This window comes from Rattus norvegicus, chromosome 1 (genome assembly GCF_021556685.1).
Source record: "Rattus norvegicus strain SHRSP/BbbUtx chromosome 1, alternate assembly SHRSP_T2T, whole genome shotgun sequence".
Lineage (NCBI taxonomy): Eukaryota > Metazoa > Chordata > Mammalia > Rodentia > Muridae > Rattus > Rattus norvegicus.
In genome coordinates, this window is record NC_141534.1 from 18,050,470 (window position 1) to 18,072,740 (window position 22,271).

The 22,271-nt window shown below is 39.9% G+C and overlaps 1 protein-coding gene across 24 annotated transcripts in view; it reads right to left on the reverse strand.

The window, feature by feature from the left end:
* Window positions 1–22,271, reverse strand: part of Ptprk (protein tyrosine phosphatase, receptor type, K) — a 499,334-nt gene that overhangs the window by 79,036 nt on the left and 398,027 nt on the right. For all 24 annotated transcript variants that reach the window (XM_087567119.1, XM_087567108.1, XM_087567090.1 and 21 more), the window contains 2 exon segments: window positions 13,976–14,249; window positions 10,277–10,313 (listed from right to left, as the gene is read on the reverse strand). In XM_087567119.1, the coding sequence (XP_087423245.1) occupies window positions 10,277–10,313; window positions 13,976–14,249 (311 nt within the window).

Here is a 22,271-nt window from a genome sequence, read left to right on the forward strand (position 1 = left end):
ATACATGGCGTGTTAAGAGAAGACAGGCAGCACAATTTCTGTTGCATTCAGTGCCTCTTATACACGTAAAGGAAGGTAAACACATGGTATTATTTTTAATAGTCTCCAAAAGAAAGCCCAGTTAAAACAACACACTGCATCTTAAGAGCGGTGGATAGAGGGATTCTATTTCAGTCCAATTACCTGAATAAGAGAGTAGAATGAACACATCCATTCATTCACTCGTTCATATACTTTAAAGTCGGGAATAGAGATGTATGTTCGAATCAGGTACATATTTAAATATAAGCTGTCACTCCTCACCCATGTAAACCTTACAATCCATCCAGTTAGGTCCCTGTGGCAAGATTTTCTTAATAATAAATTAGGTGAACATTCAGTATTTGAATCCATTGTGAAAACTTTGCATTTCGTCTACTGCAGTTTTTCCACAGTAGAGGGTACTTCATATCCATATGTGAGATCTAAAAATCTGTTAGCTATTAACTTTGAAGACTCTCTCCATTTTAAATAAAAAAAGTTTACAACATTAAGGACTTAGACCGAGCTAAGGAAAGTGCCAGTGCCTAACAGGTTGTCTGTGTAAATTGTGACGAAGCCTGTACCTTTATTAAAATTATTTTTTCCTGACTCGACTTCACTTAAATATGCTTTCAGCTTCCCCAGAGCATAGTCTAAACTCTAATATTAATATTAGTCATATTAATGTGCTTGACTGTAGCTTTCTTCTTCTTCTGAATTAATAATGAAGCCTCAAATCAGATTTATTCCTAAAGTCAAGAGCACAGCCAGTGCCTAGGATGAGGGCGTGTGTCTCTTCTCTGCAGGGGGAATGAGTGTGATACCAGCCAGCAGGCCGCTCTGGCAGCCAGTAGGGTGCTCCGGCATACCAAAAGCTGATACCTGAGCTCTTCAGGGGCGAGCCTTCCGAAGCCCTGATGGTTTCTTCAGAGCTAAGCTTCCTCAAAGAGGAAAGCCAGCCATACTCCAGCCCAGAGTTTTCCTTCTCTCCTTTCGAAAAAAATTTTTTAAAAAAAAATATGTATGGGTATTTTGCCTGCATGTATGTCAACGCACTGTGTGTTGTACTGCATGTGTTCTTGGAGGCCAGGCGAGGCCATTGGAGGCTCTAGGCTGGAGTTACAGACAGTGGTGAGCTGCCATGTTGGTCCTGGGAGCTGAAACTATTGCTTACCCAGCCCTCCAGCTCCCGTGTAGACTTTTTCAGGGGCTGAACTAAGCTACGGCAGGTGAGCAAATCTACAAAAAAAAAAATCAAAGTAATAGTTAAAAATCTAGGAGAGAGAGGGGATGGGAGAGGAGAGAGAAGAGGGAAGAGAAAGAGAGAGAGGGGAGAGGAGGAAAAAGGAGAGGAGGGGGGAGAGAGGAGAGGGGTGAGGGGAGAGGAGGAGGGGAGAGGAGAGGGGAGAAAGAAGAGGGGAAAGAGGAAGGGGGAGAGAGGGAAGCTATGATTACCAGGGACACTTCCCAGTCTGTCTCAGCTTCTCAAGCTATAATCAGTTCAAGGATCACTTTCAATGTCTAATGAAAAGATTAAATTTGGGCTCATAAGATAGCTCAGTAGGCAAAGGCAGGCAGTGAACAAGGCTGATAACCCAAGTTCCATTCCCAGACCCATGTAAAGGTAGAAGGAGAAAACCAACCCAAAACTGTCCTCTGACATCCAGACATATCCCTTCACACATGCACAAGGGCAGGCACTCACACATGAACATACATGAATAATAATAATAATAATAATAATTTCTTAAACTAACAAATTTTAATTATCTTTAGTGGCTAAGAAGGGGATGAAATTGAAGCCAACAAAAAACAATGAGATCTACCCTTTCAAGTCCATATCCCACAGCACTCTAGGAGGCCACCCTGCAAACAGAGGAGGAGACATTGGTTTTACTTGCATAGTGTAAAAATGGCTTAATTTACATAATGGGTGGAAATCTGGTATCTAGTTCATTGTTCATATGGTATCACCAAGTATTTATAATGTCTCTCTCTTATTATAGTGTCTATCCTAATGGTCTTGGAGAACCTATATCAAGGTACACCCTCCCTCCTACATATAGACATTCCTCTTCCCACCCTCTTCAGGTCATTTGTGTCAGCTCCTCAGCCCTAGCCATCTTCTTACACATGTGTACATGTACTGTCCCTCCCTCCAGTACACGGTACTCTGACTCTTGGTATTAAGAACAATCTAGACCTAACTATTCTCTACCAAGTCATACTTAAGGCCTCCACAGTCAACAATGGCGATCTGACACGCATGCCTCTCATTGCTTACGGCATTTCAAAATAACCAGTAGATCTTTTACAGAGCAAGGTGATTTGAAGTGGAGACAGGTCTTTGTGTCCTGATATTTGGTCCCGAGGTGAGCCTAGCAAGGTGAGTATGAGAACTTCATCTCCTTTTCTCCCAGCCAGCTTTCTGCTCATCTTACCCACAAGGTAAGGGACCCGTGCACACTAAGGGACCTGTGCACACCCTTGTGAAGATTCCTTTTGCTCCCCAGCCCGATCTGCTCTTTACTTTCTCAGGTTTTCTACTATTACCAGAACATATCAAATTCTGATGAGGAAAATTCAACCCGAAAGGCCCAAGGTCAGATCTTTCTGGAGCAGCCCTATCAAATATCCCTGCTCAATTCTGTTTCTACACATTGTATGTATCTCTACAATTGACAAAATACCCTTTATGATCTAGTTTTATTGCTTAGTTTAATTTCTCTGTTGATTTATTTTCTCATGTTTGAAACGGGTTCTTGAACAGCTCTATCTATTCAGGTAAGAGAATAAGAGGCAAAGCTGTATAGATAGGTACTGAGTATAAAGTGACAGTGAATATATGAGAAAGCACAATTGCTTGATGATTCTATAGAGAGTAACCAGTAATAAGTGATGATATAAATAGGTATTTGTTTTATGGGCGAAAACCTAAATGGGTATTGCTTCTGAGACAGTGCTAAAGGGTTGCAGGAGATCCTTTAAGAGTGTTTATAAAAGCCAGGCGAGCCAATGTTCTGTGACTGAGAAGGACTGTGAGGAGACAAAAGGACATTTATGACTATTGTGTCCTGTGACTAACTATCATGAAGTCTCCACTCAGCATTCTCTGAGTGAATGTGGTGCCAACTAGCTTCATTCCAGTGACTTTTCATGGGTTAAATTGTTAGGTCTTTGATTTTATATATAACATTTGTGATTCTCTTTTATTTCTTCAAACACTGAAAGGGAAAAAAATAACAATTTCTTGGGATCACTGGTTGAATTGAATGTTTTTGCCTATACTGCAAATATTTGTCTCTTACCCACAGGTATATGTGTTTTTTACCCATTACCAAAGATAAAGACTATCGGATCAGAACAAACAAACACAGAAAAAAGCAACAACAAACCAAACGAGTCTGCAACCAATGAAAATGCAGAGAACAAGAGATTGTACAGTGCTCAGTGCCGGCTAATACATCTACAATGTAATTCAATACCTACGGCTCGGGTATCATTGCGGAAGAAAGGGCTGAGCTTCCAAGAGCCAGCGGACCATGTTTGTAAACATAGGATGTATCTCCTAGAAATGTTACAAAGGCTACATCCATGAAGTCTCACCAAGACTTCTGCACTAATGCACATGCTAACAAGGAAGGGGAGAGGATCTCTATGCTATTCAACAAACCTGGGGTTTCTGAGACTGGAAGAAAGGACCTTCCTCAGAAAAGAGCCCCTGAACGGCTCATCCCAATCTAGTACCAAAGGTCCTGAGCTCATTCATAGAAATACAGGTAACCTTACAAAGACTGAGCAGGTTGTATTTATGTATTAGCATGTTTGTGTGTGTGCATGCACATGTGTGTGCGTGCGTGTGTGTGTGTGTGTGTGTGTGTGTGTGTACCAATAATTAAAAAGAAAGGACATGAATTAGAGGTATGTGAAAGGGGCAGGAGAGAAGAGAGAGAAAGGGCAATGATGTAGTTATCATACCATTTTAATAATAAAAAACATTAAATATTATTAAAATTTTTTGTGTGTTTTAGTTTTCAGGTCAGATGTATCATCTATTCAATCTATTTGTTTCTATCATCGTCGTCTATGTATCATCTATTATCTATATGCTTTTACTGGATACATTATATATGCATAAATTGTTGTTCTGCTTGTTGCTGTAAATTTTTTGATTTGTTTTTGTTTTGAGAGAGCCTCACTCAGTAGCCCATGTTGGCCTGATGTGACCCTAAAGAGGCCAGGCTAGCCATGAACTCCCAACCTCTGTTTCCCAAATATTTGGATTATGGCTACATAACTACCACGCCAAGCTAAACTATTGAATATTTCAAAATAATCATTATATGTTAACCAAACTTAATGATTTATTCTTTAATATTAAAAGAGTAACTTGACTTAAAAGCAAGTCAACTATATCCTAATGCACTACATCCCTGTTTGTGAACAGAGAAGCCCTTAGCTTCATAAAGAAACAAAACAGTGTCCCTTACATTTATGTTAAGCTTCTGACACTATACCTGCTTTATGGTAATTAACATTAAAAGAGAGGTTATCAATAATATGAATCAAGTCAAGCAGGTTATCTGACCTGAGGAATATGACTGCATCCATTGTTAAAAGCCAGAATCCACTGATCTTTAGTTTTAGAACAGCCTCTGATTACTTAAGGTCAATTAGGAAAGTTTTCAATCAATTAGTCTATACCACTGGCCCTTTCTCATTTTGCTATTTAATTAGTATTTAAATATATGTATGGCATAAGAATAAAACTCTCTACAGCACCTTTCTCTTCTGTAAACCCCACTAATTTAGGTAAAAAACAAAATACTGGCAGCAAAAGAATATACAAGGGTGTGTCTGTCCCATAGTTATTAGCGAGGGCCTGGGCAGCTTTAATGCATCTCTGATCTCTGCTGACTTTGCCATGCATGTAACCTATCTCATTTCAGGAGGTGCTGGTGGCAGGTCAAAGTAATCTCATGGAGCAAGATAACCCCAAAGAGTGGAGATGCTAGAGTGCTCTCTAAGCGTTCATGGCAAGAATATGCAGCCAGAATTAAACGTTGATTAACAGGAACTCTCAGCCACACACTGCCTGCCTGTGTCTGGTCAGTAGACCATGCAAACAGCATTCTCTCTAGCAGTAATGCAAATGGATATCTGAGTTCTAGCCAGTGTAGAACTAGGAAGAGAACAAAGGAGACCCTTTAAAGTTCAGGGTCTTTCCTCTTCCATGAGCAGTACGTTTTTTTGGGAAGGAGGGCATGGAAAGTCTACCTATGAAAGAACCATATACATCCATATTTATGTGTTTTAAGAAATAAAATATTAAATGAAGAATATTTTGGGGAATACAGTGGTTATTGGGGAAACTCACTCTAAAAAAAGGAAAATCAGCAAAACCCCTGGTTAACTTTTCGCTTGAGTCTTGTAGTTAATGTTTGGAGTTCTTATGTTCAGCTGCACTAATATTTTAATACATACAAATGAAGTCATTTTAATACATATAGAATCAGCAAAACCTACTCTTGTGTTGCTAAGTAACACTCATTTGTACAATGTTTAATGGAATTTTAAACTTTTACCACAATGCTACAGAGAACATCAAAATAATAAGGTATTTCCTCTAGAGTTTCTGCTTGAATACATCAAACCATTTAATTTTGTTAAAACATTAGACGTCTTGTTAAAACATTAACGTCTTGTTAAAACATTCCTGGGAACCAACAAAGTTATAGAATCGTAGTGTCCAAGTTGAGGCATTTTAGCTAAACTGTCTTATTTAAAAGATATTTAAATGAAGAGATCGTATGCTATCATTTATTCCAGGCAAAACACATTCAAAGGAAACTTACATTAAACTTCATACATATTAGTTTGCAACCTCCACTTCCTGTTAACTATAGACTCACACAGAATCCCAGCTTTTGAGACATTTTGTAAACTAGAATGTGACATAGAAACGCATATGTCAAGAAACAAAACAACCCAGCTTCATACGCAATGTGTCACATACACAGGCTCTGATACTTTTCAGAATTGCAGGCAGTGCTGTAACCAGTTTGATTAAGTATTAAAGCAGAAGCATGTATCTCAGATTTAAAATCAATTACCAATACAACAAATATTTGTTGTACATAATAGGACGTTCATCTTGTACTTATTCTTGGAATACAGTGATATATGAGACTACTGAGTCACAGAATTAAGCTTGATTAAGTACTTAAGTTAAAAAAACACAAGCAAATACATATCGTCTAACCGTATTGAACTATAAAAGGATATCAAGACAGAATATTTTAAAACAGATACGTCTGGATATGCAGAAACTCCTGCTCTTTGCAGCAAAGTTGACTTATACATGAAGGGCTAGAGGGAACCAGGAACCCACCTTCTTAGTATTTGTAACTGAGGGTAAAGAGGTGATGACAGGGGCAGGGTCTGAGGTAGGGAGAGGTAGAACACAGGATGTCCCCATAGGAATGCCACATAGATTACAATGGAGTGTTTTCTAACTTTCTGGTCAACCCAGTCATCTCTGGCTCAGTTCTCCTTTTCTTGACATTATTTGAGAAGTGAAATGATTTTGTTTCCCTGAGCATCAGGGGTGGTCTCCCACATGTCACAGATTTGCCTATGGAGTCAGCACTGTTCTTACACACATTTATGTAGTTCTCATTACTTTATTACCTTTCTTAAAAAAAAATCAGGAAATCTACTGATGAACCCAACTATACATGCATAATAGCAAAGCCCACATATCTCACATATATGGTTTAATCAGTCTTTAATAAAAGTGCCCACTTGTTTAACTAGTCAATTCTTTACTGGAAACTTTCTTTATATACCTCCATAGGCTGTGTGGTTAGATAATTTTGATCATCAAATATGTTTTCAAGATGTCTTGCCTACAAATTTTTTATTTCATGCTGAAATTTTTCAGGCAAAAGGAGATCATAATTGTAAGGTGTTCATTTAGCATGCATTGAAGCAATAAGGCAGTGCCACTTTATAAAGTGTGATATTACATAGGTTGAGAAATTCTAAACATTAATAGCAAGAAATGGATCAGATCCAGTTATAAATATTGAAACGTTAAGAAACCATAACTTTTCTTCCAAGAAATTTCTATCTCTGTCATGGTTTGAATATGCTTGGCCCAGGGAGTGACACTATTTGGAGGCGTGGCCTTGTTGGAGGTGTGTCACTGTGGTTGTGACCTTTAAGACTCTAATCCTGGCTGTCTGGAATCGAGTCTTCCACTAGCAGAATTCAAATGAAGACGTAGAACTTTCAGCTCTTCCTGTATCATGCCTGCCTGGATGCTACCATGTTTCTGCCGTCATGATAATGGACTGAACCTCTGAACCTACAAGCTAGCCTCAATTAAATGTTGTCCTTTATAAGACTTACCTTGGTCATGGTGTCTGTTCACAGAGGTAAAACCCTAAGACAATCTCCAATTTACTTCTACTTTAGTATTTATATGTTTTTCTATAACTGCATACAATGATTTGGTTTAAAAGCAACATAAAAATATGTTCACTTAGGAACTCGACACTGTGATATTCTAAATTTGAAACAGTGATGGAAACCGCAGAGTCTCTTAAGTGAGCCTCTAAAGAAGTCTGTTAGATAGGATAATGATGTACTCTATACCTGAGATATGATGACAGTGGTTAACATTTGCAATATCTACAAGATTCTAGGATTGATTCAAAGAGCATTGTATGTCTAACAGCCTCTTTATCTGCAGCAGATATGTTATAAGAGCCCCAATAGATGACTAAAATCAAAGATGATATCAGAGTCTGCAAATACTTTTTCTATACATATATACCCAAATTAGATATAAGATATTATAAGTTATAATAATTAAAGTACAACAATTATAGGAATATACTATAATAGCTGCCAGCATAAATACACTTGCACTTTGAAGCCATCATTAAATAAACACAAGCATAGCAACACAGCAACGTGTGACTTGGTACCAAGGTGGTTTGTAAGTTATTCAACAGGTACATAATATATTTGCCATAAATGCTGTGGACACAGGGGTGACTCAGGTCGTGGGCAGGGTGAAGCAAGATGCATATATATAATTTCTGGAATTTTTCATTTAACATTTTCCAAATAATATTTAAATTATAATTTATTCCAGATAAAATAAGGAAAGTAAAACCCCAAATGAGGACAGAGTATTGTCTGTCTATGTTCTCTAAATCTCCGGAAAAAAAAAGGGATAAGTACTTCATTACTAGCCTTTGGTAAATGCAGCTTTGGTCATGTGACCAAGCTGAGAGGCCAGATGTAGATGTAACTGAGATAGTCTAAGGCCAATGTCTTTACACTAAGCATGCCAGTCTGTCACCTCATGAGAACAAGGGAAATGACTACAAATGGAAGCCATCTAAGCCGCCCTCCAAGCTGCTCGCTAATGTTCTGTATCCCATACTAAGATCAAAACCATCTATCTAAACATCTCCAAAGCATAGATACTGGACAACATTTGTCACCATGCTTTCATTGTTATTCAAAGAGGACAGAGTGACCACAAGACAGTTCATGCAAAAGCAAGAGAATGAGAAGAAAATTTGATGTGTTCCAAACACTTGAGCTCTTCCTTCATTCCTTTCTTTCTTTCCTTCTTTCCTTCTTTCTTTCTTCCTTCCTTTCTTTCTTTCTTCCTTCCTTCCTTCCTTTTTCCTGTCCTGTCCTGTCCTGTCAGAGAAATACAGAATTTCTCCTACCTTAAAAAAAAAAAAAAAGAACAAAAAACCAGAAACAAACAAACAAAAACCCGATGGCCTGCCTAGAGTACCTTTTACATTTTTAGGGTCATCTTTAAATCTAAGAAAACAGAAGTGATACATCGCTTAATGTCTTCCGTGTCTAGCCTCCAGAAGCTACGACCTTAACTCCTGATTTACAAGCCAATTCTTCAAATAAATGAACTGTTTGCACATTAGATGCCTCTGCGTATATCTTTCTTCTCACTAGAGTTACTTAATTATTGTTTTTAACTGTCATGAGGCATCCTAGTATAGAAATGAAATCAGTGGTGTTCTTTTTCCCCATCTGTGAAGTTTCTTTATTAGCCCCATGAGTCAAGGGGAAAGTCTTTATAGTCTGCACAAATGAAGAGAAAAACAAACGCTAATTGAGCAGATTGATGGGTAGATGGAGAAAGGGATGAGAGGAAAGATGCCAATATAAACAGAGTATGGCTATTCATTGTCAGCCCCACTGAGTCAGCTTCACGCACAAATGTGCATCAGAAATGGACTATGGCAACAAAGATCCCAGAGGAACCACTCTGTGGAGGTGCATGCCAACAGACGGCGCTTCCACTGCTGCTAGAACACACAGCAGTGGACTCTCCCTAGTCGGACTGGTCAATTTTTATATGAAGGGCAGCACATAGGAGACTTCTCCCCGAGCTAAATGCCAAATACTCATTCAAACATGACATATCTTTTCTTCTTCTTCTTTTTCTTCCATTTTTATTAAATTGGGTATTTCTTATTTACATTTCAAATGTTATTCCCTTTCCCGGTTCCCTGTCCATTAACCTCTAACCCCTCCCCCTCCCCTTCTATATTGGTGTCCCCCTCCCCACCCACCCCCTATTACCGCTTCCCCAACAATCCCCTACATGGGGGTCCAACCTTGGCAGGACCAAGGTCATCCAATTCAAACCAGCTAAGTAAGTCACTACAGGCAGGATCAGCAGGCAGTGTTCTGGTTGCCAGCCCTCCCAGCCATAGTTTTCCAGCGTTAGTTAAAGCAAAATAAAAAATGAAAATATCTTCCTTCCAGTAATAAGGTCTGTTCTCCCACAGCAGCACTATGTATTGGTGATTTTGAATTGCTTTGGCATAGTTTTTCCTGATAGGCTGATGGATAGTATTCAACCTCTCTGGCACTAAGTGCAGGGATAAACCCTTCTAAGGTTTCTAAATCTATCTTATTGTCATAACAAGGTTTCTGTACTTAAGCACTAGTGGATGAAGAACTCCATTTTGTCTTAAAGATACCCAAGTAAGCCAGAGAAAGTGTCTGGGGATTTTCTGGAAACAGTACAAATACCCTGTAATAGAAGCATGGCATATAATTGGCCTGAAACAGGGAATGAAACTCTAATTTCACAAAGGAGTAGTGAATGGAGTTTAAAAAACAAACAAAAACAAGCCAGCAAGCAAGCGAGCAAACAAACCAAAACCAAATGGAAACAAAAAGGTAAGTCTCTTACCTTTTGTAGCAATTCGCACACACTGGGTTTTAGTTTCCTGGCAGAGTGAAATCAAAAGAAAGCGATCAATATATAGACAATATTTATTCATAAACTCTTATAACTATTATGAAGATATGCATAGGTTTAAACAATAATTAGGACTGTAGAATTATAAAGATAAAGGAATTTCTTTTCCAACATATAGTCTCAGATAGCATTGTCAAAACCAAAATTAAAAATGTTAAGAAAGTTGCTAGCAATTTTTGTATCTGTTTCACTTTGTAATAAAGCAAGCTTAGGTATAGCGGAGAAGAGCTGTATGGCCTTTGATTTGCTTTTTTTTTTTTTTTTTTTGTTTCCTCTTAAGCTATTAGGAAGAAATATCTGCAAAGCTAGTATAAATCAGAACCAAATACTAATTTTATTTTCATTTGATAGCTACAGGCTTGGAGCAAACCCGAACATTACATACTCTTACGTGGATCTAGGCATCACTGAAGAGCTAAAATGATTGTTGTCAGAGAGATTATCAAGACATTGCATGGCACTTTAAATGTAATTTATGTGTTCTTTCCTTTGAATTTAGCTGTCAGCAACAAGATGTTTTTCAACACAGGTTTTTTCCCCCCCTCATACCTTTATTAACCAAGGTAGCTAGAAAAAAATAGAAATATAAGGCTGAAACAACAAAAATTATAGAAAAAGATTCAGGGCTTTATAAGTTAGACTTGGGCTCTGGTCTCCCCTATTTCAATCATTGTCTATTTTTGCTGCCTCTGACTTCTTTTTTCCTCCCTTCTTCCCTCCCTCCCTCCCTCCCTTCCTTCCTTCCTTCCTGACAATGTCTTGAGGAACAGTCCTCCTCCATGAGTTTTCCCTTGGTCTCCCCAGAGAGCCCTGAGAAAGCATTACAGGTATCTAGCCCTCATGGCTCTGTGTTTATCTTTGAATATTCAATAGGTAAGAAGAGACATCAAACAAAGTCAGCGAGTGTATTCAGTTTTGATAATACTTCTGTGATCAAAACTGCCAGGTCCCCTACAGATATTCCTGGTACATGTTCCAAACGCAACAGGACAAAGGAGTGGGGCCATTGCTTAGATGACACTGGATAAAATAGCTTACAAAAAGATTGGGTACATGACAGCAAGACAGGGTTCCAGCCCTTCCTTCTGCCCTGGGGGTATGGACAGACTTTTGTCCGCAGGATTGTAATAAATTGCTTTTATGTAATCCTGGATCTGCCTCATGTTCTCCCCATCTCGTCCTTCTCCTGTTAGCCAGGTTTCACATACCAGGAACAAGATCTTCTTCTGAACAGGAGGCTGTGTTCAAGAAGCACTTTATAACTCTATCTCCGGTGGTTTTAGATATTGAAAAATAACAAAGCAAAATGTCTACAATTCCTCCTTCAGCATCTACTTTTGAAAGTATATAAACTAAAGAACTGGGAGAAGAGCGGGTACTTCTGTTTCTTCCCTGGGACCAACCTACAGAGTAGGCTGCAAGAGATTTTCATGCTCCCGTGAGGATCCTGAGGGATTCTGACTTCTTGAAAGAGGTCCCAATTGACTCTGTAGGCACTGCCAACTCAGTTGGTGGGAGGCTCATCTATGTTAAAGCTCTTTGCCAACAATACGAAATGTATTGCAGATACTCTAAAACCAGTGGTCCTCAAACTTCCTGATGGTGTGACCTTTTAATATAGCTCTTCATGTTGTGGCCACCCCCAACCACAACATTACTTTTGTTGCTACTTCGTAACTGTAATTCTGCTACTGTTATGAATCTTAGTGTAAGTAACTCTGTAATATACTGGTCTTAGATGATAGGGTCTTTTGACCCCCAAAACTGTCGTAGGCTGCGACTGATGCTAACCTTTGATCAGACGATGGTGTAAAGAGTGTCTGAGAAAATCCCCTGTAGGGACAGACATTCATCAGCACCCTTACCACACAGGCAGGCTAACAAGAGTTAATGTGGAAATTCCCACCTCTTTAAAGACAAAAACTCAAACCTAGAGCCTTATCCTACCTGTGTGCTATTTGTATTTTAGGTGGGGTCATTAATTTTTTTTTATCGTGTCTCTGTTTTGAACAAACTAATTAGACAATTACTTTTGAAGTGTGTGAGTGAGTGTGTGTGTGTGTGTGTGTGTGTGTGTGTGTGTGTGTGTGTGTGTGTACGTGTGTACACAAGATGGGTTGTAAATTTTGAGTGCCATTTTGATGGAATTTTTTACCATGGAATCCAACTTCTGGGAATGTCAGTGAGGTATTATCTATAAATTCATTGAAGCAGAAAGACCTTCACTGAAGCCAAGGGTCCCAGGTCAGAGAGAAAGAGAGAGGTTAGGGAGAATACGAGGAATTTTTGCTCTCTATTTTCTGAATGAAGACTGATATTACTAGTCCCTTCCTACCTACTGCCATGTCTCTCCTACTTCATAGCAGTAACTCTATGATACACAGTAGATCGAGTTAGTAACCCAAACAAACCCTTCCTCTCTTAAATTGCTTCTTGCTGGGTAATTTGTCACAGCAAGTGGTGTGGACAGTAAAGGATTAAGTTCTAGAGAGGAAAAGTGAGAAGAGTCGAGGATCTTCAACTATGGACAGCCTCTGCATGGAGACTGTGTGGTTAAAGGGTGTCTGGCATTTTTCTTTGCCACGTACTCTATGCTGGCCACACCGATAGGCAGGAACATACAACTTGCATATAAAAGCAACACTTGCATTCTCATGGCCCTTGTAGAAACATAGACTGGTGGATCTTCCTAAGAACTAATAGGACTAAAAGGCGACCTTTTCCCACACAGTTCCAAGTCCATCGAAATGCTAGTGTTCATTTGAATTTGAAATTGTTCAAGTTTCTCTTCTCAACACTTTTTTTCCTTTTTACCCTACTGCCTTATCTAAAATAGAAATAAATAAATAAAAACAAAAATAAGTCTTTGGAAAGAAAAGTCTTTCAAAAGGGAAACAGCGTGAGAGGAAAAGGCTAGGTCGTTTCTCGACGTGTGCCCTGCTGAGTTTTCCTCTTCAATATTCATTTGGGATCAGCAGCAGTGTTCAAAAACAACTGTGTCCAAAATGGGAAAAGGAGGGGCAGCCAGGGCCAGGGCCAGCCAACTTCAGTAATGGCTCAGCACCCAGCCTTCATAGGCAGCCTTCTGTTTAGGTTCTGTCGGCTGGACCGCAGGCGTCCTATTACTTTGTAATCAGAGGATTGTTACTGGTTATTTATTATTTGGTTTGTACCCCCTGAAAAGCTTATAAGGGTTTATTAGCCCGGTGTGGAACTCGTACTCTGTTTATCCTGAAGTAAATTTAATCTTTTGAAGCGGCCACTATAGAGCAAGTGAGGCAGAACAATGCAGGGAATTTACTGAGGGTGGAGTACCCAGCGGCAGCACACCCACCTTTTCAAATCGCTTTGCTCACAGTTGCACTGTGGGCATTCCTGAAGAAAGAGCGAGCTGCGGCAGTTACTAGGAAACAGGGATCTGTGAAAGGCTGCTGGCTCGAAGCCTCAGTCCTTCAGTCAACTTGCAAGAGCTGGCAACAGAAAGTGACACTACACATCCATTTTCCTTCCCTTTGTTTGCTTTATCAATTTTCCTTGACAAACGCCACTGAGTGTTTATAAAATACAGCCACAGCTTTGCTTAAGATCAAGGGGGGAAAAAAATCAAATCAAATCTGAGAGGAATCTCACCTTCTCCACGCTGCTCATCGCTTGGAAATAGATGTTGTATCCTTTGCGGGGAGCCAGGGGAGGGTTCCAGAAGCCTTTATAGGTCCGGTTGTCGCCCACGGTGAAGGGAGCTGGCTCAGGAAGATTCCCAGGGGGGAGTTCTGCAGCAAAGTAATAGGGTGCGCCCCCACTCAGGGAGTTCTGGTACGTAACCGGTACCCGGTAGCATTCCATGGTCCCGGCTTCACGCTTGGTCCGATGTGGGTGTAGCTGCTCCACCACAATTTGATAAGCACTTTTGAGGGAAAGAAAGAAATGCTTGCACTTAGGTATCTGACATATTATGATGTCTAGGGAAAGGAATAGGGGGTTCAGAGGCTTCCTAATGCATGTAACACGCAGTCAGCCCCTTTTCCATAAGACAGTTTCTCACACTGCCCTCCTCAACGCCGAGCTTATCAAGGAACTAAGACAAGTAAGAAAAAAAATCACGGGAAAGTGGTTCACATTTTCAAAGGTGAAAGCTAAGCCGCTCTAATAAGGACCCTGGCATTAACCAGAGTCATTTCCTAGATTAAGTTCTTTGTCTCGGATTTTTAAATGGGAAAAGTTAACATTTGCTCGGTGAAATTGCATCAGGGAAGGCCCAGCTCCAAGGCCCGCCAGGATGATAGCCTCCAGGAGGCCTTGGGAGCTGCTGTCTCCAGGCTTGGACGCGGAGGTGCTGACAGGCTTCTCCACCTCCTGACCTCGCCTGCATCTCCACTGCCTCACAGCTATGCAGATCCAAAGCACAAGTGACATGCGACAGGGCGGGCACAGATGGACACAAATCTGTCCCCACAACAGAAATAGACTGGCTCCTTCTTCTGGGCTTGTTAATAATAAAATGTTACAAATTGGAGAGACAGATGGCATTTGGCCTATTAAAACTCCAACCTGAATTGTGTATCCTTTTCTTAAATACTTTAGAACTTTTCCAGGATAGCTGTAAATGAAACCCTACACATTTGAAATAAAGATCTCTGGGATCACTTATTTGTAAAGTTCTCAAGTTCATATGTCAATAATACCCTTCCTTTGTGGAAAATGTCTCAAGTTAAAAAAAAAAAAACAAGGTAAGGAATACCTATAAAATTCGTCATTATTGCTAATATATTTTCCGTACTTTTAATGTACAAATGGTTAATATATTTTAGAATTGTTGAAAACTGAAGGACATTCATTGTGGGGCTTTTAAATTCAGTGTGGCTAAGTTGTGGTCAGGGGCTCTAGGTAAAATTGTGAGGCTTTTAGGCAAAGAGGTTTCATCTAGGCCAGTGGTTCTTGACCCCCACAGGGTTCACATATCAGAAACCCTGCATGTCAGATATTCTTATTATGGTAACAGTAGCAGATGTATAGTTATGAAGTAGCAATGGAAATATTTCATACAGGGCGTTTACCACAATGTGACAACTGCATTAAAAGTTCCCAGCATTAGGAAGGTGGTGAACCACTGTTCTAAAATATGATCTAGGCTTTCTAGAGATGGATGACAGCCAATGACCAATAGGTCTGCAGTAGGATGGAGGACGGAAGATGGTGCTTTTTGTTAAGGGACTTCCAGAGAGACCAAGAGAGAAAATCAAGTTTGCATCTAGGAGCATGAAAGAAATTCAGGGTCTACAGCAAAATTCCAACTTAAATATAAGCTGTTATACTTACAAGCAAGAGAGACCCCGAGCCTCAAAGAAAGGATTACATTTAATTTACAATTACAGTTTGACTTTCCTCCTTAATATTGAAGTTTTTTTCCCCCCGTTGGAATACTGCTAGGGCGTTAACAGGCTGCTACCAATTTCTTTCTCTTTTGAAAAAGGACATAGGTGATCTTAATGGCAGAAACTGGGATTTGAGCTGGTAACCAAGGCAGACGTCTGTTATTTTCAGACTGTAGACACTGTATTTCTGTCAAGCTGGGTCACCACGCTTGAAGGAAAGCTACTGACAAGATGCCCACTCCCTGCCTCCTCCAGGGGACAGGCGTTTGTCCATTTTAAATTTGGGAACTAGCAAGCCGAGCCCCGCAGACACAGAGAAGGAAAGAGGCCTAGTTGCCATACGCCGTGCTATTTTATTTTGAATTTATTATCCATACTTATATGTCATACACTTCCATGCCCTGTGTGTGCATCTGCACACAAGTTAATAGATGTATTATATTTCCAGAAAAGTGTAAGATTATTTGCCTACTCTAACGAACAGTAATGGCGATTATCTGTTTTAGCTAATAATGTAAACTAATCTCTAAAAAACCAAAGTTCTTAATGACCCCATACACCTCAGAACTCCAGTGTATGCTAACTCTCAACTCATTCCATTAAACTGACATATTTAGCACTCCACTTTCATGTTTTTCCATTTCAGTTAAATTCAGGGACTATGCAACCCAGCCTGGGGCTCTCCGGATTTATGTGGAACAAAGCAAACTGTTCCTGGGGGAGAGAAGGGACGAATGGCAGGCTCATCCTGCACTTTAGAAGCCTGAGTCTGGGTCCATCTGAGACAAAAATCAACAGGGTGGACCAAGCTTTAAGATTTTTCATATTTCATTTAAAGAGAAAGTTTAGAGTATGACTCTATGAGGTGTATAAAATAAATTAATTTCCCACTTATACATATGGATATCTTTTTAACATGGGCTTTAATTTTAATGAATCTTTTATTTACTAATATAAATTAACTAAGAAAGGAAGCACACTTTTGTCACTACTACTGAGAAACCAAGGCAGAGAGATTGGATTTCCCAGTAAAGTTTACATGTGTCTTACATTCTTTTTTCTTGTGTTATGACCAAATATCCAGGACCCCAGGCCACAGTTCCCATGTAAAATTTTTTCACGCACACGATGTGGTATTTGGAAACTGAGGTCCTCGGAAAGCAATCTGGCTCAAATGAGCAGTCTCCACAAGGGTTGATTTGGCCATCCTGGGTTTCCCAGCCTTTGGAGTTATGAAAACTAAATGTATGGTTTTGAGCCCCCTCGGATTTTGTTATGACAGCATAAGGCAGATTATATACATACGCTCTCTTCAGAATGCTTGCCTCCAAGAATATTGTCTAGATTACTATTTGTGCAATGGTCGAAATAAGGTGGGAAGTCAGTGGAGGCAGGCAGACATCACCTCTTTCGCCTCCCTTTCACACACCCTCCACCCCATCAAGAGAACCATCTTCACTGCATTAAACTCAGTTCTGAGTCTAGGTATTTTTCCGTCTCAGTAATGCTTATTTCAGAAACTGATATAAACCATACTTTATATTCAAGTATGGTTTCAAATGGGATAATGGATATTTAACTAGGCATTTGAAGTATGAGAAAATCACTTTTGTTTTTTCTGGTGACGTCTTTATTTAGAATATATCCAAATATACTCATTTTTGTCTCTTATTAAAAAAATCTCTAATCCTTCAAAAGTTCTCAACATGTTCGAGTAATGAGGATTTGCTTCATGAGCATTCTCGCCAGGAATCTACTTCGGTTCGTTGCTTCACTGACTTTACTCAACAACAAAGCACTGGGCAGTGCCACACAGGCATAGAGCATACCAAAGAGAAAGTGTGCCCCTCCTCCTCAACTTTCTATTCGCTTTTCTGTTTTTGAAATTATCAGACCTTTAGTCTGTTGAAATGCCTTGTAGTCCTCAGAAGTATGTAGCCCTCATATGTATAGTATATACAAAATAGATGATGATATTTAAAAATGTTAATTATTATATATTTTATTATATATTTTAAGCATATTGTTTATAATATATACCATATATATTTCATATGAAATCAAAACACTACCATCTCTAAGACCCCTTCGCTCTCAACCTGTGACCTTCTCGGGTGGGTGTCTAAGTATCTCACAAGGGCATTTTTATGTCACCTTAACTCTGTTTCACACATCTTTTCCCTCCTTACAGTTAAACCAACCTCAAGCTGATTTCGCTATTTCTCTTCTATGACATCACTGGAAATACCTTTCTGGAATAAAAGAATATTGGGTGTATAACTCTCTGTGGTTTTCCTGCCAACCAATTTGAACACTCCAAAGTGTCTTTCCCAGCAAGGTCGCTGACTGAAGTCTGTAGACCATACTGTCACTAATGGAGCCTAACCCTTGGTCAGTTCCCTGAGGCTAAAACCCCTGTGCATCTTTCTTAGGGCCTGGGTCTTATGTGTATTGAACTGACTGTAAGGAAGTGGACTTTAAATGTGTCTGCATGCAGTAAAAAGTGCTGTTGAAACAAGTAAACATCATTACGATGAGAAATACCATAGATACTCGGACACGACTCCAAGCAACTCCTGGGAAAGGAGACATTTTCCCTTATTGTTCGGTTTCAAAGGGTGTGGCTCAAACACATATATCCCAGGTTTTAAAATTAAAAATGCTACCCCCTGTGGCATCAAGTCTGTAGAGGATTAGGTGTATCCTCTCCCACTGAGGCCAGAGAAGGGAGTCCTCTGCTACGAATGTGCCGGACCTCAGACAAGTCCATGTACGCTCTTTGGTTGATGGCTTAGTCTCTGTGGGCTCGCAAGGGTCCAGGTTAGTTGAGACTTTGGGTCTTCCTAAGGGGTTGCCATTACCTTCCCTCCCTTCATCCTTCCCCTAACTCTACCACAGGGGTCCCTGGTCTCAGTCAAGTGCTTGGCTATGAGTACCTGCATCTGTCTCAGTCAGCCATTGGTAGAGTCTCTCAGAGAACAGCCAAGCAACCCACCTTCAAAACTTTCTACCTCAAATTGCCCCTGTCTAAACAAAATAGAGGGACAAAAAATGGAGCAGAAACTTAAGTAAAGGCCAACTGGTGACCGGCCCAACTTGGTCTCCATTCCATGGGTAGGTACACATCCCTGACACTATTACTGATCCAATAATGTGTATACTTTTGTTTATTAAGGTTTTTAAATTATCAAATGGAATTTGACTCTAGTCAAGTTTAAAACATCAGAAGAGCTTGGGACTCTAGTAATTCAAAATATTCCACAGTCTTTTAATAGGTTTACTCATTTGTCAATCTTTCCTATTCATTTTCATTGAAAGTTTAAAATATTACTGGTTAACTTAAAACTCAATACATAAGGGCTAAGAATCTTCCTTTAATACTCCAAATATAATTTGTGTTTAAGATTAAAAAGTGAAATTGACTTCCACAGTAAAATTTGGTTAAACACAGCTAGAAGTCACTTTTCGTTTTGTGGGATAGGCCAGAGAACAATTTCAAGGAGCGGAAGTGAATTCCCCTGTTGCTCAGAGTATATGACACATATTGTGGACAGTTCCCTGATTAGATGCTTATAAATATGGAGCTAGAATCAAAGATATGTACAAGAGTCTGCCCTGAGACTTAATAACAACAACAATAAAATCACCAAGTTAATCTGTGACTGTGGTTGATGTTGAATAAACTCTTGGGGCAAGTAAAAAGCAAAGAAAGCATCAGTACGTCATCGCCTCATGTTTTATCCAAGAATATATCCTTAAAGCTGCAGGAGAAAGACACTCAGCTCTAAAGTTCCAGTGCCATGTGAAAACAGATTTCCAAGATCCCTCCCCATCGAGACACGGCTTGTTCTAGCCTATAGCCAGCATTCTGAACGTCAAAAGAGTTAAGGTTGCCATTTTTCCTAATTGCCACAGTATTCAAGGCTCTCCATCTATTCACTCCTAATATTTATTCAAAAGCCTGTTTTCCTATGGTTTCCTCCTCTCTACATAAGACTTATCAGGCTTCCAAATCACCAAGCTCAAAAATCTCTGCGTCAGCTTAAACAAGTCTTTACTCCCCGTAATCTCTCCTCATCTTTCAGCACGCCATTTTGTCTCGGTCTTGTCTCTCATTTTACTAGTCAGACTCTACACTTTAGACTGTGATGGATGTTATCCCAAATCCCCGTCTTCCCTCTCTCTTGCTCTCACTGTTTTCCAACACACATTGTTCATTTGATGCTGCAAGGACTACTGTGATTTACACACTGTACACAGTCAAGAGTTCCCCCATCCTCTTTACAGAGTCAATATAAGGTTAGTGTACTTCTGTCCTGAATAATTCCATGACTGCTTCCCTCTGAATGCAATCTTCTAGGTCCAATGCATGCATACTTTGAGGTGGAGGGAATAGCTGGAGGAGTCATAATTACACCACATTCTCTTTAAATCTCACCACTCATTCATGGAGACCATTCATGATGCTGTGGCCTCATTGTCAGGACCCCCAGGGACCAGTCTCAGAAAGTCTGTGACCGAAACAGGACTCCAGATCACTCTTTGCAATCTCTTGAAACACCCCTAGTCTCTTCTCAAAGTAAATCTCAGCAGGCCCCATTTCTTCCCTTCCTTGAAATGCTATGTCCAACTCCAATTTTCTCTCTGCTGGCACCGTGTTCTTGCGAGGGATTTGCTCGCATTCCACAGTGGACGACTATTTCAGATACCCGGGTTAACTCCTGGTATGCAAAGATTGCTATGAAATGTGTGAATCTGTGTGAGCCATTGTTAATTTTGATTTTAAAGTAAGCCTGTGTCAGAGTAAACGTACAAGTGCTGACTACCAAAGACTTCTCAGTTTCTAACAGAAGATTTGGAAGACCTTGACATTATGGAGATCAAGGAAGAGAGAGACCATTTATAGCAGTGTTGGGACAAACGGACAGTGAAATGCAAGCTGACAAATGCTAACACTATTACAGAAAGGGAAGATGACACAATAGTCAGGATTAATGGCTGAGGTCAAGCGGGACGCTTTCAGGTTTAGCTAGGGGTTAAGAGATTTGGAATCCTGCGAAGACACAAAGCAGAAAAGCAGTGAAATTTACGCCAGAAAGGGTAACTGCACCTCAAAAACTTAAGCACAAAGTAATTCTTTAAAGGAAAGTTGAAATGGCATGATGGGACCCAAGAAATGATTTGTAGACGCAGACCATAGATTCAGTGCTAGAAAAACTGATCACCCCATCACATGAGACTCTGACTTTTAAGCCATCAGGACATTGGACTAGACCACCTCCGAATCAGACACCAGTGTCTTGCATGCATGGTTTGAGGGAGGGAAATGGTCAGTGGAAAAAATACTACTCAACTAAAGGATTCCAAAAGCAACGGACGTGAAGTCCAAACTCAGCAAATGCTAAACTGCTGGGCTGCCCGTCTACTCATGTGTAGCCCTGCCCATTGGCGCCACCTGCAGGTGCTCTGTGCAAATGCTGTTTAATAAAGATGGCTTTCACTGGATTGCCATGTGGGAAACCATACTGTTCTTCTCTTTTGGGAACATTCACTTCCAATAACTTTGGCAAATGTTCATATTAACTTATTTCTTGTTCTAATAGCCTAGTATGTAAAGCCAGTTTTGTGTCTGTGCACGTTTGTTCATGGGATGTATGTACAAGTGTGCAACCATGTACGCGCATGTAGAGGCCAGAGGAGGATGTTGAGTGACTTCATGTCTTTCTCTTCAGCTTATTTTTGGATAGGGTCCCTCACTGACTCTGAGGCAAGCCACGTCAGCCATGCTGGCTGACCAATGAGTTCCTGAGATTGGCCTTTCTCTATACCCCAATTCCAGCATTACAGGCAAATGTGGTCTTAGCTTTCACAGGGTTTGTTGGCCAATTATTCAAACATGTCCTCTTGTGCGCACAGCACGCAGTCTGACCTACTGAATGATCTCTCCAGCCCTTCAACTTGTTTTCTGAGAACTACTCATCTATACTATATAATCGGGATTTTTTTATCCAGGGGGCTCAAGTCCAGGAAAGGCCAAATGTATTGCTAACAATACAACAAATTGTATAGTTGCTGGTATAGACCATATGAACTCTTAGTCATTAGAAATCATGTATACACAAAGGCAAGCAGAAGAGAAGAGAGTCATTTAATCAAACACATAGAAAAGACACAGAATTCCAGACGACTCTTAGTGAGTTCAGGATCTATATGGTGGAATGACTCCTGCTACCCTCAGAAACATGGGAAGACAAACTGTGTCATGGTACGGTCAGTGTATCTTTGGTTTATAATATTAAGCAGGGTGATAGGCACTTAATGAATGGTCAAAATTTGCAGAAAAAATAATTTTGGTTACCCGAAGAAAGAGTCATATAAGTTATACAGCACAGCCATACGAAGATGATGATGATACATGAAGAGAAAGTTGCCTTCATTTAAAAATATTTTTAGAGATTTAAAATCGTTTAGAGATTTCATTTTCTTTATCTTTGTTTTCTGTTTGTTTGGTGGTTTGCTTGTTTGGGTTTTTTTTTTTTTTTTTAATGTATGTC